Source organism: Narcine bancroftii, chromosome 3, assembly GCF_036971445.1.
Source record: "Narcine bancroftii isolate sNarBan1 chromosome 3, sNarBan1.hap1, whole genome shotgun sequence".
NCBI lineage: Eukaryota > Metazoa > Chordata > Chondrichthyes > Torpediniformes > Narcinidae > Narcine > Narcine bancroftii.
In genome coordinates, this window is record NC_091471.1 from 93,908,330 (window position 1) to 93,928,398 (window position 20,069).

Below are 20,069 nucleotides of genomic sequence, written 5' to 3' on the forward strand. Positions count from 1 at the left end.
TCTGACAGCTGCTGGGTTTCACCAAAAAACATCCTGGGGATCGGTGACCTTGCGATGATTATCATGCCCAGATTAATTCCACTGTGCCTTACAGATATGACATTCACAATTTACAAGACTTCTAAGCAAACCTCCATGGCAAACATGTATTTGCAAAAATAGATGTAGTACATGCTTACTATCAGATTCTAGTTGAGCTTTCTGATGTTGCCAAGGCGGCAATAATCACCTCTTTCGGCATGTTTGAGTTTCTGCGAACGCCATTTGGCCTGTGGAATGTAGCTAAGACATTCTAATAGTTTATGGATCATGTACTCACCAGCCTCAATTTTGTGTTTGTTTATATCGACTATATTCTTGTCATGAGCGTGGATGAAGAGGAGCTCAAGCACATTATCTCATTGTTTCAGGGACTATGATTTTGGTATTGTGATCAATCCCAGTAAATGAGTTTTTGGTGATGCTGGTCTTAAAGAGACATAGAAAACAGGCCATTCCGCCCTTCTAGTCTGTGCTGACCATTATTCCGCTAGTCCCATTGACCTGCTCCTATTCCATAACCCTCCAGACCTCTTATCTATATATCTATCTAATCAATTCTTAAAACTCAAGATCGATCCTACATTCACTACATCAGATAGCAGCCCACTCCCACCACTCTCTGAATGAAGAACTTTCTCCTAATGTTCCCCCTAAATCTTTCCCATTTCAACTGTGACCTCTTATATTTATGTCCCCCAATCTAAGTGGAAAAAAATCGTACTCGCATCCACTCTGTCTATATCTTGTATTTTTGGGACCTAGTTACACAGCATGGCATTTTGCCTGATGAGTCAAAAGTGTGAGAAATTTAAGAATTTCCGACACCCGTTAAGTTTGGCCAGTTGAGATTTTGTTTTTTTCGATATGATGAATTTCTAGCACCGTTTCCTGCTGAATGCCACAGCATCTCTATTACTCCTTACTGAACAACTAAAAGGATCAGTTTCCAAAAGACCATGGACTTTGGGAGACGATGCTATGTTGTTTTCAATGATGTGAAGAATGTGCTTGCGAATACCACAATGCTTGTATATTAACAGCCCAACACTTTGCTCTCTTGCCACTGATGCATCTGTCAGTGCTATGGGACCAGTGATACAAGTCCGTGGGCAATTGGAACATCTGGCTATTTTTTTTCAGCCAAACTGTCAACCTTTGCTTAAGCAAAGTATAGTATGTTTGTCGAGAACTCTTAGCCATCTATCTCGCAGTGAAACATTTCTGCTTTTTATTGGAAGGTTGTCCTTCTGCCATTTATACAGACCACCAGCATCTATTCTACTCACCCCAAGAAATCGGCACTTGAACTTCAGTTTACAATTTTCAGACATAAGGCACATTCGAGGAAAAGTGAATGCATTGATCGACAACCTGTCCAAATGTGACATTGACACCTTACATACGAATACTGATATCAATTTCATCGCCATGTCTTGTGCACAACACAGCAATCCCAATCTCATCTGGGGTAATACTGACGAAGGGCTCAAGCCCAAAACATTGGTGATGCTACATAAAGGCATTGTTTGACCTGGTGAGTTTCTCCAGCATTTGTGTGTTTTTTCCCTGATCTCATCTGTCATTACCTGATCAACTCTGGTCTCCATCTTCAACGTGTGATCCTGAATGTGAAATATTAGTCTGCGATTTTTCAACAGGAAGACCTAGGCCTTTTGTGCCAACAGCAATGAAGCAGGAGATTTTTGAGTCTCTTCATAATCTATCTCATTCTGGTAGAAGGCCATCAATCAAACTGATTACAGAACATTTTACCTGGCCTCATGTTAAACAGGATGTTGGATTATGGGCAAGGACCTGCTTACCGTGTCAATGCTCTGAAGTCTCCAGACACACGAAATCCAAGCTGGGGGATTTTGTTGTTCCAGATTCTCATTTCTAGCACGTGCACCTGGACTTGGTAGGCCTACTTCCGCCATCCCGGGTATACACTTATCTGCTCACATGTGAGAATTGGACTACCAGGTGGCAGGAGGACCTCAGACTTTTGTGGATCACTGAATTCCATCTTTTGGTGTTCCAGGCACTATTAAGACTGGCCAAGGGTCTCAAAGAGTCTGCGTTGCTCCGAGCTCTCACTGAACTTTTGGCCACTACCCGTATTTGCACTACATCTTACCATCAATGGCCTCATTTTTTCATCAACGATTGAAAGCAGCATTGACAGCAGGTGGCGATGCATCTACATGGAGTGAAAGTTTGCCCATGCCATGCGTACTGTTGCAAAGGTGGATCTTGAATGCTCAGCAGAGGTAATATATTGCAACTATGCTGACCGTGTCTGGCAAGATTGTGAATCAGAGTTCAGGGACAACACTCTTTGATCCGATAAGCTATGTCGATCGTCTTCAGGAATACATGAGAATTCTCCAACCTGCTCCTACGTGACATGCATCACCTGCAGTGTATGTGCCGAATGATTTACGCTGTACTCATGTGTTCTTTCAGTATGATGCTGTTTGCAAACCACTTCAACTGGTTTACAATGGTCCTTTTAGGATATACAATGCCACCCAAAGACTTTTGTGATTGATAGAAATAGAAAAGCTGACACGGTGTCCATTGACAGGTCAAAGTCAGTGTACATCAATGGTCCATGTTCTGCGTCAGGGCCAGCGTCGGAGGACCAGTCATACCCCTGCCAGTTGAACTGTGTATAGCTTGTCTTGCAGTATCAGGCCCGAACTGTCAGCCCTCCAGACAATTACCTAGCAAGATAGTTTAATTCAGTCGCCTCTGAGCTGAGGGGGGGGGGATGGGAAGAGAGGGATGGGCTGAGGGGCTGTCGTAGTTGCGTATTTACCTGCCCCGGGAGTGGTGCCAGTCACTGCTGCTGATGTAATCAAAGCAACAAGCAGGAGTGATAGCGACCATGCACAGGTTAGTTATGCAGTCAGCATATAGATGATGGATCTCAGACACAGGAGGAGGAGAAAGAGAGTGTGTCAGGATCACCCATGTGGCAGTGAGCCAATGAGATCAGAGGGGTTTGGCTGGATGGTGTTTGGGGAGTTGAAGAATGAAGGGTTGTGTCTGAAGAGAGTAAAGAAAGTCAACTCCATTTTTGTGTCGAAACGAGTGAGTGTATTCTTTAATTGTGTGCCAATCAGTGCTGTTATAACACTACACAATTCCTTACGAGGACTGCTGAGTGCCAGATGACTCAGCTCATCCACTTATCACACAATACTTTACTAACGTTTTAATAAGTGAATGATTTAATTGTGTCAGAATTTTCTTTCATTTTTTTCTTTTGCTCTATTTTATTTATTGTTTCTATCAATTTTTAATTGATATATATGTTATATTTACTACATTTGTAAGCTAAATGGTAAAAGCTCCAATACAAGATATCTCAGAATCCAACTGACAGTGTAATGATAGCATTTAATTGAAAAGTGATATCCTTTCATGGTCACATATTATAAAATCAAATGCAAGATAATATGATTATATACTTTACAAAAATATAAGCAATAAAAATGAGGTTTGCTACATACATTTGTGATCATTGGGCTTGTCACCATTGTACCCATCTGTTTGTCCACTAAATGATGTCGCACTGGAGGGAAGACTGAAATCACAGGTTTTTCTTGTGGAAACTGAGGAGGAAGCAAGCTAATTTGTGGAGGAAAAAAGTAAATATAATCCAGGATCATTGTACTATTTATGCATTAAGAATTATAAATAAATATAATGCTGTACAGAAACAGAAATATTACGTAGATATTAATTTAGCACCATTATTTCAACTTCTATAGGAGCTCTATTGAGTATGGTTGCTGCAGAGAAATGGATCAGAGGTCAATCCACAGGACTATAAGAGTGGCAGAGAGGATCACTGGAGTCTCCCTCCGCACCCCATCCCTCCCACATCAATGTGATCTACTGGCATTGTTGTCTGAAGAGGGTGCACCTTCCACCCTGCACACAGCATCTTTCAAGTTTTCCCATTAAGGAGTATCAAAGCCAGCACCACCAGGCTGAGGAACAGCTTCTTCCCACAGGCAGTGAGGATGCTAAACGACTGAGAGAACTGCTCACACTAACCATCCAACACTCTAATTTGAATAAAACAATATTTATGTATTTGTCTGTATAGATAAAATAGTTGTCTGCATGTGTATTATATCTGGTCGTATGTCTGTATGTTTTGCACCAAGGACCAGAGAATGTTGTTTCATCAGGTTATACTTGTACAATCAGATGACAATAAACTTGACTTGAAATTTTGAAACTTGACTCAAATTAGCAGTCTGCAAACCTTGCATTTGTGATATAATTATCATCATCTAAGTGGCTCTCAATTCTTCATACTTTCAGACTGCAAGTCCAGTTGAGCCAAATTAACCTTTAAAAGGCTACAATACTGTTTTGCAACTTCAGGATCAGGGGTTCTAGTCCATAGGTTCCTGAAAGTGGTCATGCAAGTAGATAGGGTGATACAAGAAGACATCTAGCATTCATGCCTTCATTGGCTGGAGGAATAAATCTAACAGTAAGGATGTCACATTGCAGCTGTATGAAACTTTATTTAGGATGGGATGGTGTATTATATCCAATTCTGGTTCCCAATTACAGAAAAGATGTACAGAGATTCAGAATGAGAATCACGTTTATTGTCACAAAATTTGTTCCTTTTGCGGCAGCAGTATTGTGCATTTATAGGTTCAAAATTGGTATTCATTACAATTGCATAAACACAATACTTAAAATAAATAATTAGAGCAAAAAGAGAAAATAGTGAAATCAGTTCATCTGATGGTGGAGGGGAAGAAGCTGTTTTTTGTAACGTTGGGTGTGTGTCTTCAGGTTCTTGTACCTCCTCCCTGATGGTAGCAATGACAAAAGGGCATGGCCTAGGTGGTGACTGTCCTTGTAAATAGAGATTGCTTTCTTGAGACACCGCCTCTTAGATATAATCTTAATGAGTGAAGATTGATGCCCATGATGATGCTGGCCAAGTTTGTAACCCTCTGAAGCCTTTTCCTGACCTGTGCATTGGCATCTCCATACCAGAGAGTGATGCAACCAATCAAAAATGTTCTCCACAGTGCACCTGTGGAGTCTTTGGTGACATACAATCCCATTGTTATGAACATTATATTTTTTCCAATTTCAGTTAATCCACATCCCATGTTCCTTTCCCATTCCCACTAGTCCTCCTGGGTTCTCTCTTCCTTTGTTCACCTTTTCCACACAACCCCTCCAAACCTAGCCACATCAGCTTCTTCAACTGGTTCCTTCTGCTCATCACTTACATACCTACCTACTTGGGTTTCTTTTCTCATGGCTCGTGTTTCCTATCCTGTTTCCCACCTGGCTCCATTTGCCCATTAGCCCTCCCCTTATCTGGTTACATCTATCACTTACCAGCCTCTGACTGTGCTCCTCCCTCTTCCAACGGACTCCATCTGCCCTCCATCATCTCTCATTTGATTTCCCCTATCATCTCCTAGCCTCGAAACCTCATCCTCTTACTGCTATATACTGGCCATCTCCCCTTTACTGTTTTCCCCTGCACTCTCTCACTTCTGGATACTGGCCATCTTCCCCTGCACTGTCTCACTTGCATACACTGGCTATCTTCCCTCTACACCCTCTTAGCCCTGATGCAGTATCTCAACCTGAATCATTGAACATCTCCTTGCCTCCACAGACTTCACTTAACCTGCTGAGTTCTTGAAGCAGTTTTTTTTGTTCATTTTAACAAATTTGTTTCCCCCCCCCAAAAGGATGATATTCAGCTGCATGGCACAATTACCAGCTTTTTTTTTAAAAAGAGGGTTTCAAACTTTACCACTGCATTTAGAATTTCTATCACATCTTCATAGATTCTTAGTTGTGTATCTGGATTTTAATATTATTGTTTAATCAACGAAGCAATAACAATTTGTTCAATGTTCGTGATAAGAAAATCAGAATTAAAAACAGAGAGCTCTTAATTCAACCAGCAAGTCCATGCAACAAAAAACAAAAAACCTCAAAGCCTAGATTTCGGAGAATGTTGTAAAGGTGAGCAGACAAAAATAAAGTGATTAGTCTACAATTTTTTAGGTAGTGGATCCATCATCACAGTACTAGGTGGTGCTGGAGGCTTTTTAACTGTGCCATAACCCAAAAGGTATCATACACTTTTAATGAAATTCCAACCTACTATAACTGTTGAGGATTCAGAAGAGCAATTATAAATGCAAGTGTTGATACTAGTGGTGGGGAATGGGGCCCTGATCAGGCCTTGTAGGCTGGTAGAAAAAGGGATTGTGGCAAGTAGAGTCACAAGAGTTGGGGAGGAGGGAGGGGAGGTTTTATTGAGACTGGGCACTAGGAGGAGTAGAGGGTTAATTGGGGATGGCGTGCATGATAGATCGAGGTCAGCTGGGGAGACAAAGAATGATTGTCATTTGAAACTGGAGTTCCTGTTCAGGAGCTGGAGAACCAGAGTTACAAGGGGGTGGGGATGGGGAAAGCAATCAGAAGTGGAGTGGATATAATTAGTTTAGCACAAGGTTGGCCTGAATATAAAGTTGAGTAGAGGGCTATGTCCTTTCCAGTACTGCACTAATAGAACATGGTTGTTCCAGGATTGACTACTGACCATCAATTAATGGTCACCACCAGACAAAGCAATTCAATATCCCATGTAAAATTTTAAAAGGAATACCACATGTGAAATTATGCTGTTTATATGATCAGAGGTTGCAATATGATTTTTTGACACAACATTAAACATGGTAACAAGAAAATTTTCCTGTTGCTCTTTGTAACTGACCATCAATATTGGATTGAATGGGTTGAGATGACCAACCTGCTGTAATTCAATTTATAGGCCTAAAAAGTTGTAATAATGGACATTTATAATTGCAGGGTGATGATTTGCCTGAGAAAGTTAAAGCTGAAAATCTAATTCGTTCTTCTAAATTTTCTCTTTGTTGTATATAACAGAAATGCAAAACTGTCTGCACAGATGCAATTTATGTAAAATATGTCAATGTTTCATACTTACATGTTCAAATTTATTGTTTTATTGTTTGCTGTAAAAGGCAGTCTGTATTCCACATCCTTCTGTATTTCCACCACACTATACAAAATAAAGAATTCATATGGAATAGTTGCCAATGTTATGATTTTTACTCCAATCTTCAAATTAGAATTTTAATACAAGCTGCTCAAATGCACCTAATTCCCTTTCCTAATTATTTCCCAAAATATGTAGGGCTACAACAAACTCCAGAACATTGTGGTGAAAGGAAAGCACAAGCCACAATGGTACCCAAAGAGTGATGTACAATATTTCTGATAGTGGAAAGCAACAATACTGCATGTAAACTCAACTTTGCATTAGGCCCAACTATTTTCAGTTGTTTCCCTCTATCAGATAGTGAAAATTGAGTGAAAATTTTGGACTTCCTTACCCAAGAGCACCAGTAGTACAAGGATTCCATAGTTTGAGGAAGCACGGTTGGCATAGTGGTTAGTGCAATGTTGTTACAGTGGCAGCAATCGGGACCGGGGTTGCAATCCCACACTGTCTGTAAGGAGTTTTTAATGTTCTTGCCGTGCCTGTGTGGGATTTCCTCGAGGGCTCCGGTTTTCTCCCACCATTTGAAACGTAACAGGGGTGTACATTAATTGGGAGTAAATTGGGCAGCACAGACTTGTGGGCCAAAATTACCTGTTACCATGCAGTTTGTCAAATTTAAATTTAAGAAGTACATGGTCAGTGAGTGAGATCAATTACAGGTGACATCAAACACAGACTTTGCCCACATCCTTTACAAGATTGGCAAGTTGACAAAAATGTCAAATTATTAGTCACTGCCACTAATTAATGGTGTAATATTCTAACCTCCTCTTGGAGTCACTGTATTTACTTATAGATCTGTGAAAAGAATCAATATTTACTAAGGATCTCCCTTCACAACCTTGAAGATCTGAACCAAGTTACAACTTAATCCGCTAATACGTGAAGAAATCTCTAAATTTACATGCCTCAGTTTATTTTAGGCAACTTCTTATTTTTTGTATCATCTCGGTGAACTTTCACTACAATGCTTTATCAATAATTCTAGCCCTCCATTAAGCTATATGGAATCAGCACAAGGAATGAAAATAAAATCTCTTGTTTATCAGTCCAACATCTTTAAAACTTGAACCATTTACTACTCCTGTTCTTTCCAATTTAAAGGAATTGTCATGAATTAAGTACCTTCTTCCCTGATAACTGCTTCAATTTCATAGAATCGTAGAAATGAATTAGGAAGAGCCCTTCCAACGTGTTTGACCAAAAATCAAATTATTTACGTTATTCCCTTACCACTTCCAGTCCTCAGCTTTGCAGTTACCTTTCAAATGTCATGAGGGAATAAAAACATGTTCGACAAAAACATGGAAACAGGCCCATCGAGTCCTCTCTGATCATCAATCACCGAGGGCAATTTACAATAACTATAAACCCACCTACCTCTGGTAACTGGGAGGAAACCCACGCGATTACAGACTGGGTTTCCTCCGGGTGCTCCCGTTTCTTCCCACCGTTCAAAACGTACTAGGGGTTGTAGGTCAATTGGGTAGGACAGGCTTGTGGGCCAGAAGGACCTGTTACCATGGTGTATGTCTAAATTTAATTACATATTCAACTCATTCAAAGCAACGTAAAGCAGACCGAGTATACTGCTCAAATTCTGATGTCCAAAATCCTTGCCAACATCTCCAAGTCACACATAAAAAGCTAAATGACTACTCTCCACTTATATAAATGAGGGAGGTGCTACAACATTAAACCAGCTTAACAACATCAACAGCAAAGTGGTTTGTTCGACTGGAAGCTCACCCAAGAGGCAGTCATTTCAAACACCACAGAAATGAGCATATCACTTATGCTCCATATTCTCCACTTTGAAGTACTGGGACTATAGCCACACAGACTGGTCGGGAAGTCCTGACTGAACCGTTAATGCAAATTGGAGGAACAACACATCATATGCCGTCTCCAAGCAGATGGCATTCACACATCAACTTCCCCAGCTCCCTCCCCCATCCCTACTTCTCCTTTCCTCCAGCTCTCCCTTTCCCTCAGTCTCTTTTTCTCCAGCAGAGTCGCCACCCTCCCCCGGCTGCTTTTTGCTGATACCTAGGCTGGCCCGAAATACTGCTTAGGCATCTATGGACGCTGCGAGACGTGTTGAATTCCACCAACATTTTTGTGTTTTCACAAGATTTAAATGATCGTTTTCCTAGAACACTCAACTCAATCCTGAGCACCAACCGGTGGCTCGAAAGAGCTCTTGTACGTAGCTCAAATGCTCCAGTGACATGTTGTATTATCATCACACAAGGTTTAAAAAGACGTGAGTGAAGGTATGGGGAAAAGGAGAAGCTTTCTTGCTCTCCCCTGTGAAGGGTAGGCCCGGACGAGGGGCGGTGACGTCCAGGAAGGATCACAGAGCGGCGGGGCTCCCCGCACTCACCCGCCGTGCGAACTCCTCACCGACTCGATCTGTCGCTGGCGTTGCTGCTGCAAGTTGGTGAGAGGCGGCAAGTGGCTGCCGCTGCCACTTTTAGACAACGGGAAAATCCAGCTCATTGCTCGAGGTGGTCGCGGCGGCGGTGGATGGGGTCACGGAACAGCCATTTGCCCACAGCGCCTGCGTCCGATGACCGACGGAATCGAACGGCCGTCACCGTCATTCACTCCCTGCGTACTACGTCAGCCAGACCGGCGCGACCCCGAGCCGAACCGATTAAAACCGCAAACGATCTCTCTCAACTGAGGTGAATAAACCATTTTTAAAGAGGATCTATTCCCCGTCCATATTTCAATTGGATTAAAATGATGGGCTTCTTTTTAAACGAAGGCCGTGTAAAGTTGAAAGGTTAACACGCACGAATCGATGACGTCTGAGCGCTGCGCGGTGGCCGTAATGGAGGATGCGAGTGGGATATTGAGGCAGGCAGGAGACGGGCTCGTATTTTAAGAGTGAAAGAGTTCTCAGAGCCCGCTCCCATCTCACACAGGTAAAACCAACGTCCTACACGTGGCAAATCTTTGATGAATTTGTGTTCACAATCAGTAGGTTTTGTTTGTGATGTTCATCTGATATAGACCGAATACCTCCTTCCTTGGCATGTGCATCTCCCAAATTATATCCAACAATTTCCTTCAAAGATCAGACCTCGATGAACGTTCATTTCTTATTAAATATACTCAAGAAGGCCAAAAATACTCGTCGGCTTCCGCAGGGGACTCGCACGACTTTCTGTTTACTGGGGGCAACAAAGTTAACAGCTTACGCATCAAGGCACAAAGACGCGGTGCAATGGCTTTGAAAATAAGCAAAACTCCCTGAGATTTAATGCATTCCTACTTCCATTTGGAGGACTTACAGAAGACCAGAATGTGGGTCGACGAGGATTGAACAGCGAACGAAATGTTACACGACTCGGTTTGATGCCGACTAACCATTAAGTTCAGATCCCGAAAAGCACTTTGAAAACAAAAGCCGAGTGCTAAAGATTTTGTATCTAAAACATCGCTAAACTACTAACACTCCCCCCACCCCAAGTACTTGTAGAATCAATGGGACGTTCAACTATGCTGCAACTTCTTTGTCATTTTGATTTGGGAGGTTTTTGACGATTGTGCTGAGGTTAAACTTATTAGTATCCCATTAATATCGCAACTGCTATTTAAATAGGAACCTAATTTTGCACTGATGACTTAATATGAAATGAATCTTCATACTTTGAACGTCGAAGTAAAAAGTTTTATTTTTGCCAATTTTAGTAGCTGCAACAGAATAATTTAGACTATATTTAAAATCTTTGTTTTCGAATTTCTTTTGTATGGTTACAAACCCAAATACATCTTTGTTAGATTATATATTTTGAGGCTGTGTTGTTTGTTTTATTCACTGCTTAATTATTAAGTTTCTGTTTTATGTTCAGTTGTTTTGCCACACTAGAATGTTAAATCAAGGTTCAAATTAATACTGAAATGATACTGTTTCGCTCTGTATCATCCTGAAAAATTATTTGCTGCGCTGCTCTTGCATTTGCAAAAAAAAAAATTCTTCCAGATAATCATTCAGTATGAATTTGAAATCACTGTTTAATGTATTCTCCATATGTTTGTTCATAATGTGTTGATGCTAGCAAATCCAGCATTTACTATACAGTCTTAATTGTTCCTGCTTGGATGTTGATAAAATGAAACCAGTTGCAAGGCTCAGGAAAGGGTGGGGAAAGTGCTACTTGGCTGAATTACGGCTATGGATACATTGAGATATTTAACTGTGTATGCAGAAGAAATGTTGTTGTAAAGTTATAATGTGAAGGAGAATTTAGAGTTTGCTATACAGCTATAGTCCCAGTACTTCAAAGTGGAGAATATGGAGCATAAGTGATATGCTCATTTCTGTGGTGTTTGAAATGACTGCCTCTTAGGTGAATTTCCAGTCCAACAAACCACTTTGCTGTTGATGTTGTTAAGCTGGTTTAATGTTGTAGCACCTCCCTCATTTATATAAGTGGAGAGTAGTCATTTAGCTTTTTATGTGTGACTTGGAGATGTTGGCAAGGATTTTGGACATCAGAATTTGAGCAGTATACTCGGTCTGCTTTACGTTGCTTTGAATGAGTTGAATATGTAATTAAATTTAGACATACACCATGGTAACAGGTCCTTCTGGCCCACAAGCCTGTCCTACCCAATTGACCTACAACCCCTAGTACGTTTTGAACGGTGGGAAGAAACGGGAGCACCCGGAGGAAACCCAGGCAGACACAGGGAGAATGTAAAAACTCCTTGCAAACAGTGCCAGATTCAAATCCGGGTCACCGCTATCCGTGCTGGCCTTTAAATGCACTTTGCTAATCGGGAATCAATCCTGGGCCGTGGTGGTGAAAGCGCTTAAAATCTTAACCATTAGGTCACCAGGGAACCTACACAAATGACTTCATCAATAATTCCTTGCACTCTCACTGCCTGCAATCTCTGCTTCCTTTCCAAAGCTCTATTTCCTCAAACTCCTAACGAAGTCATTGAAAAGCCTACTGGTTTGCATTCTCCTGGTTTCCCCTTTCTGAAGTCCAATCAGTTCCTTAGTTTTGCTGACATGAGTGCAAGATCTATCTCACTCCTGTATGCTTCCTCATCACCATCTGTGATTCGTCGACAACCACGGTGTCATAACATTTGCAAATGACATTTGAATTGTGCCTTGCCACACAATCATGGGCCTAGAGGGGGTAGATTAGTGGCTAAGTAGCATCCTTCAGCTGCAACCAGAAACTCTTCTCAAATTTCTACAAGTATATATGGAGAGCATTCTGACTGGTTGCATTACTCTTTGGTATGGAGATGTCAATGCATAGGACAAATAAAGGCTTCAAAGAATTGTGAACTCAGCCAAAGCCATGTGCATCAATCCATCTGCAAGAGGTGATATCTCAAGAAAGCAGTCTCTATCATCAATTATCCTCACCACCCAGCCCATGCCCCCTTTACACTGCTGCCATCGGTAAGGAGGTACAGGAACGTGAAGACGAACATCCAGCGGAACAAAAGCAGCTTCTTCTCTGCCATCAGATTTCTGATTGGACACCACAGTCACTGCCTCACTTTTTCACTAATTTATTTTTAAGTGTAATTTATTAGCAATTTATGTACCTTAAATGCTGCCACAGAACATCAGTTTTCGTGACACGTGTTCATGACATTAAGCTCTGATTCTGGAAAAAAAATCTCTGTTCAAGTGTTGAGGGGGTTGCTAAGAATTTCTGAACAATGCACAATTTTTATTAAAGATTTTGTGTTACTGTTGAAATCCTGTTTCTTTCCTAGTTTCATTTTCTATATTCTTCATGTTTTCTGTTTCATAGGAAAATCTTGGGACTGGAGGTTTCGAAATTTGGACAGCCTCACATATAACTGTCCCACCTGAAGGTGCAGTGCTTTAATGAAGGCTAGTTGAATTTGGCAACATGCCAGCAGCAACAGTGGATCACAGCCAAAGAATCTGTGAGGTATGGGCTTGTAACCTCGATGAAGAGATGAAAAGAATACGCCAAGTAATTCGAAAATTCAACTATGTTGCAATGGTAAGTCAGATAGATGCTCTTTTTAGTAGGCCCAGAATTTACAGCAAAGCTATTGCATGGACTGTTTTGGATAATTTGTATATTCAGCAACTCCATCCAACATAGGAGCATAAAATCTTTATACAAAATAATTCTTATTTAATGAGATTAACATGTTATAAAATGAAATTTTCATATTTTGTAATTTATCTGAGAAGAGTACATTCTAAGCAAATATTGTGGCTTAGAAGGATACCAATTGCTAAAATTTGTACCTTGAGCAACAAAAAAATAACTTATTCCGAAGATTTAAAATCTAAAATTTGCATCAATTCAATTTTTTTTCCTGATAGTAATGGTATAAACAGCAGGATTTGTGAATGAGGATTGAATTACAGAGAGTAATTTTGGGATTGATGTACAGTATAAAACTATATGCCAGAATCCTAACGTAACTGTGAATTATGCGGAATGGTGCAATTGCTGCCATAAAATTCAGGTTAATGTAGAGAAAAACAGAGCCTGTGAAATTTTCTCGTCAATTCTGAATAAAATCATTGTATATTTATATTAGGAAGCAGTTTCCTTTTGGAAAGCAAATCTACTTTTGCATTAGTAAGCAGTTTTAAAATGCTGATTCATCTGTACTGTTGGTCTGCACTTGGCTACATCAGATTCTAAATATTAATTTTGTGCAGATATTTATGTTAATTTTTTTGTCTTAAGAATGGTATCTAAACACCCTGGTGAGAAAATTTCAGTGCCCATGTTAACATGGCAATTGTCATGTCAAGAACTGGTGAGGATAAATGTGATTTTTGTAATGCTGATCTTAAGGAATGTGGGTAAATATAGAACAAATTCATTTAAAAATAGCATTGATCAATCATAATGTTTTTTTTCTGTCAATATGCAGACTATGATAGGGTTATGTTATGGAGAGGGTTGAAGCAGGTGCAATAAAATACCAACGTTCAAGAGGCATTTAGGCAGGGGCACTAACAGACTAGGATGTAAACAACATGCAGGAAGATATTGGCCTTGTGGGCAGATGCGCCTTTTCCTGTCCTGGACTGTTCTTTTCTACTATTAATATTTACCACCATTTGGCCGATAGCTTTCTCTGCTTATCGAGATACCAATCAAATGTTGTGAGAGTTTTGGGCTTCATCACTCTTTCAGGCAGTGCATGACAAACTTCAACCACATTCTGACTGAAAAAATTATTTTCATCTCCTTCAAAATTCTAACTCCTTACTTTAAACCTGTGCTCTCTAGCTACTATTACGAGCCCAGAGGACCCCAAAACCCAGCAGCAACAGAATTTCACCAAGATGAATGGTTACTTAAACAAAAGTTGCTTTTAATTATCTTTAAACATGAAAACAGGATCAAACTCTAACTTATTACTATTAACTTAACTAACCTAACTAAACCCGCTTCTAATTCTAAGCGCACGTATATGGTGTGTGTGTGTGTGTGTGTGTGTGTGTAAGTTTAAAAAAGTTATTTGATTCACAGTTCAATCTCACTTCTCACTCCTCCAAGTTCACCGGTTGTAGGCAATTCTTATACTGTGCACAGAATTTAACATTTATGAAGTTCACCAGTCCTTGGTGCTTGAAAGGTAAATGGTTACCACTCAGAAAGGTTCTAGTCGGTTCTCAGAGAGAGATTTGTTGGTTGCTGGACAGAAAGTGATCCCTTCTAATCAGCCATGTCAGTGTCTTGCTGAAGAAATTTGCCCCATCAGGGTTTTCCAGATGATAACCTCTTTATTTCAGGTCACCACAGAGTTCCTTTTTGTTTCTCTTACCTCAAGTGAAACATTAGGCAGCCAGTCTCTCCTGTATGAACCACAAGGGCTTTGACCAGTCTAAACTAAGAACTCACAACCCGTCTTCAAAATAGTTTTTTTCCACAAGCTTGCCAGCTTGTCCTATTCCAGTCCCAGCTGCTGCTGCTGCTGAAGTCTAGCATTGTAGATCTCTCTCTCTCTCTCTCTCTCTCTCTCTCTCTCTCTCTCTCTGTCTCTCAGAGAAAAGCCTGTTTAACCCCCTATGCTTGCAAAACCACATGAGCCTCCTAGAACAGCAAACTGCACTCAGACAGCCTGCGGCTCTGAGCCTAATTCTCCAAGTTCTTTCAACTATTGCTTTTCGAAACAACAATCTATTAGTGAAGTCTCTTTAGGCACTCCCCAAAGCTTTTCCAAAGGCACTCGGAGCTGGCCTGTCTAGCTTGAGCAGAACTCCAGTATTTTAAATGCGATCTGTTTTTGTGTTTGTATGTCACCTACACTAAAAAATCTATCACAGTTTATCTCCTTTAAAACCTATCTATATACAATATAAAACAACATAATCTGTCACACTACAGATGCCTCTGTTCTAAGGAAAAGTTTACTAATAGTTTACGACTCTCTCTGGGCTCCTTGTAGCTTTGTATACCTCTTTTGTGTACTCCCTCAGTCTTCTCTGCTCCAAGGAAATCAAATCCAGCCTATCCAGTATTTCCTCAGAGCAATTACACATTTCCAAAATGGCATGACTAAACTGTACACATTATTTCTGGATATGGCCTCACCAAAATATTGTAGAATGCTCCATAAACTCCTTGTTTTTATATTCAATGCCCCAGTTAATGAAGGCTTTAATACCCTAACTACTTGTGCCACTAACTTGTGGGATAGATAGATTTATAAACCAAAGACCCTCTGTTCCTAAATATTCCCATGGCCAATCCATTTATTGTGCATATTCTACTCTTAATTGATCTCTCAAAAAGTATTGCTTTATAGTCATTAAGATTAAATCCCATCTATGTAACCCAATTTTTGGGCTTGGGTCTTAGAGCGGGAAATACATAGTATAAATAAATTTAATTGCATTCCCCTTTTGAATTAGAACCCCCATGCACATTGGGTTACTTAGATCTTGGGAGAGATGGGAATCGGATTTGGGCATTATTTTTGATCAACAATGTTGGTCAAACTTATGCTTGGATAGTATGAGAGTCCTTATTAATTCAAGATATAGAATGATACATTTAAATTTTTTTTTCTTCTTTGGCTTGGCTTCGCGGACGAAGATTTATGGAGGGGGTAAAAAGTCCACGTCAGCTGCAGGTTCGTTTGTGGCTGACAAGTCCGATGCGGGACAGGCAGACACGGTTGCAGCGGTTGCAGGGGAAAATTGGTTGGTTGGGGTTGGGTGTTGGGTTTTTCCTCCTTTGCCTTTTGTCAGTGAGGTGGGCTCTGCGGTCTTTTTTACATCAACTCTATCTCACTTCTCAAAAGTTACATAATAGTAAATCAGAAATCTCAAATATGTGTTTTTGGTGTGGCATAGATATTAGTACTTTTATACGTACTACCTGGTTATGCATGAAATGAAGACCTTTTTGGATAAATTTGAGGGAAATGTTAATGAAAATTATGGGGATGGACTTTCCTCTTGATCTGCAGTTGTACCTTTTGGGGAATTTGGGTGTCATTAATGTTAACTTCCCCAAAAGTAAATCCAAATTTATTAAAATTAATTTGGCAATAGCCAGGAAATCGGATTCCCTGTTGCGTATTGATCGTTGGAATATTAAATGGAAAGTTGAATATCCCTGGAGAAAATTACTTATAATCTTAGAAATGAATATAACATGTTCATAGATATTTGGCAGCCTTATTTGAATTATTCAAATGTCCATATAGTTTATTAAATATTTTACATTTAATTTTCATCCCTAATTAGTAATTTATTATTTTTACTTCTATCTTTTTTGAATGCCAGCTCTTTTTCCTTTTTCTTGTTTTCCCCCTCTGTTAACTGTTTCTTTTCCTTTTGTTTAAGGTCCAGAGGGGTTATTTCTAGGCTTAGTGTGCATTTTAAGAATATAATTTTTTAAAGAATATAAATTTCTATTGTATATTTATATATATTCATATATACATTCATTGAGTCCTTTTTTTAAAAATATATTCTTAAAAATTAAATAAAATGAAATAAAAGATTAAATCCCATCAGTCTGTTCAGCTGATCAGTATCTTTCTATAGCTTGTGATTATTCGCCTCACCCTAATTTTGTGCCATCCATAAACTTGGTAATCATATCTCCTTCATTAATATCTATGTATATAACAGTGTGGGTCTCAACACTGATCCTTGTGATACACATTCTGATCACAGTTTTCTATTCACAAAAGCAATGCAACATCATTACCATGTTCTTGAAGTGATGCCATCCACTCCAAGACATCCTAAATGCTCTCTTTCTTTATGAATCATGCTCCCCATCTGCCGTCATCGATTAAACCCCATATCAACATTTCCTCCATTTCTGCTCTCATATGACCTCTCCCCCCCCCCCATAACCCAAGACAAAACAAAGATAGAATTTCCTTGCTCCTCACTTTCCAGAGCACCAGCTTCCATCTAATGTCTCTACCAACCTCAATGAGATTCCAATGTAATATACCTAAATGAGGAACACTACAATTAGATAAAGAAGGAGTTGACTTGTGTAGCCAGTGTTCTCAGTCTATATGGTAGGATGGTTGAGGTTCTTGAAGAATTTCAAAGAGTATTTTACAGTGCTCAACAAAAGTATATTCTAGTTAAAAACAAGACAGTAATCGTAGGGAGAGCCATCCTTGGATAACTCAGGAAATTAAGGAAGGCAGCAAATAAAAAATAAAAAAAATAAATTGAATATAAAGTTGCAAAGAATAATGGGGAAACTGGAAGATTATGAAAACTTTAAAAAGCAACAAAGGACCACAAAGCAAGCAGTAAGGAAAGGAAGAATGGATTCTAAAAGTAAACTAGCATAAAATATATATAAAAAAGTTAGTTTTATAATTGTATAAAACTGCAAAGGATGGCTAAAATTGTCATTGGTCCCTTACAAGAAGTAAAGGGGGAATTGATATTGGATAATGAAGAAATGAATTATGATTTTAAATAAAAGTTGCAAAACTTGTTCCTAAATATCAGTATGAGAGTTTATTGTCCTATTCAAACTTATTGTACGGATGCAATGAAATTCATGCTTGCTGTAGCTACACAGGTAAAATGCAGCAGCAACAACATTACATATAAAATTACTATAATGCTCCATGAGACAGAGGAGATAAATATTTACAGTTGCATTTGCAAAAAAAAAAAAGTTTCAATGGTGCAGACAAGCACTTTTTAGTGATCCCAGAGTAATATAGGAATAGTAATGCCTGGATTGGAAGATGTCTTGTGAGGTAAGGCTAGCAGACCTGTGTCTTTTCTCTTTGGAGCACAGAAGGATGAGAGGAGACTTAATAGAGGTCAACAAGATTATAAGAGGCATAGCCTTTTTCCCAGGGCAGGAATAGCAAACATTGGAAGACATGTATACAAAGTGAAGAGAGGGAAGTTTTAGGGGAGATGTCAAGGTAAGTTTTTTTTTTACACAGTTGTGGGTGCCTGTGTAAAGGTTAAAACCTTGTGTTTTTGATTCTTAGTTAATTTTGTGCTTGTCTCTTTAAGAAAGACTATTGTTGATAGTGTTACAATAGTGACTATGACATAATATGTCGTAATACCCGCACAGACTAAGAGTTTGCATCTCATTCTTCGACGAACTATGAAGGAAGCATGAGCTCGAGATAATTTTCTTTGATTTCATCTTGTATATCTCTTTAAAGTTGAATATTGTTATATCTTTAAATACAGTATATGCTTTTTCATTCATCATTATGAAAATCTTAATGAGAAGTTATGCAAAATGTTTATCTGTTTTATGCTACATAAAGCTGCATCTACAAAGTTTGGTTTAATGGATATTAATAAGATAGTAATTCAGAATATTGTCCCCACATTTCCTTGAAGATGACACAATTTAAAATTAGGAAATACTAGAACCTGGAAAGTGTCATCTATAGTCTGGAATACCTTGTCAGGTGGTGGCTGAAACATCAGGGTCATTTAAGAAACTCTTAAACAGGCAGATGGATGGAAGAAAAATAGAGGGTTTCAAGATAGGGAGGGTTTAGTACAGTACTTTTTTTAAAGGAATATATGGGTCGGCACAACATCAAGGGCTGAAGGGCCTGTACTATGCTGTATTTTTGTATGTTCTAATGCAAGGTTACTTTAGTTTGAGGAGGTTCAAGCATGTGATACAGAAGCTATTTGGAAAAAAAACTGTTCTTGAACCTGAGGCAGTAGTGAGAGGAAATCATGACCTGGATAGTGGGGATCCTTTATGATGCATGACATACTTCACATACCTGTCTTCAAGTCATTGTCCATTATGGACTTGGCTAGGATTGCCACTTTCTTTAGGCTTCTGTGTTCCTGTGCACTCTAGTTTCTAAACCAGCCTGTGATGCAACCAGTCTGTATATGGTGCTGTATTTGTGTGGCCTTCGTCAGTCGTGGTCAACCATGGGTACTGTGCCTCTGGTAATCGCTTGTTTGTTGAGCAGCGTCGACTGTGGATATTGAGGCTGATCTTGGAATGGCAGGCTCTGCCACAGTTGCTGCATTGACTATGCAAAGCTAGAGTGGCCTCTCCAGGGGTGCAATCCAGGGGAGAGTTGATATGGAGATCAATCTGTTGCCCATTAGTGGGACAAACCTCTCCATGCTAACGTCAGGTCCAAAGGAACGATGAAAGTCAATACAATTTTGTGCCTGCACCATCGCAGGATCGCCATGCCGATGCTGGGTACAGCAATCAGCTGCCTTCGGGATTCCGATCTGGATTTTTCCTCGGGGTTTACTCCCAAAACCTTTCCTGTGAGCGGGTATAGCCACAAGGCAACAGAGGCTTGAAATTGGTTTTCCCTCTCCTAGATGAGTTACTATCCGTGGTTGACGAGCCCCATCTGCCCAGATCAACTAATTTTAAGGTGCCAGTTGTCCACCTTTGCCCCTTCTCCTGTCAGTGAGAACTGCTCC

The 20,069-nt window shown here is 39.8% G+C and overlaps 2 protein-coding genes across 8 annotated transcripts in view; one reads left to right on the top strand and one right to left on the bottom strand.

The window, feature by feature from the left end:
* vps37a (VPS37A subunit of ESCRT-I) overlaps positions 1 to 9,754 on the bottom strand; it is a 41,703-nt gene extending 31,949 nt beyond the window's left edge. For all 4 annotated transcript variants that reach the window (XM_069924564.1, XM_069924567.1, XM_069924568.1 and 1 more), the window contains exons 1-3: positions 9,531 to 9,754; positions 7,067 to 7,141; positions 3,561 to 3,678 (exon numbers count right to left, since the gene is read on the bottom strand). In XM_069924564.1, the coding sequence (XP_069780665.1) occupies positions 3,561 to 3,678; positions 7,067 to 7,141; positions 9,531 to 9,646 (309 nt within the window). In that variant the 5' untranslated portion in view covers positions 9,647 to 9,754. The remainder of the gene's footprint in view (positions 1 to 3,560; positions 3,679 to 7,066; positions 7,142 to 9,530) is intronic.
* LOC138757371 (CCR4-NOT transcription complex subunit 7) overlaps positions 9,499 to 20,069 on the top strand; it is a 43,982-nt gene continuing 33,411 nt past the window's right edge. For 2 of the 4 annotated variants that reach the window (XR_011353540.1, XM_069924569.1), the window contains exons 1-2: positions 9,904 to 10,077; positions 12,943 to 13,161. Coding sequence is in view for 3 of the 4 variants with exons in the window: in XM_069924569.1 (XP_069780670.1) it covers positions 13,045 to 13,161 (117 nt within the window). In the remaining variant the exon portion in view is untranslated. Of the gene's footprint in view, positions 9,835 to 9,891; positions 10,078 to 12,942; positions 13,162 to 20,069 lie in introns of those variants that run through there. The other 2 variants (XM_069924570.1, XM_069924571.1) reach the window with 2 other exon arrangements.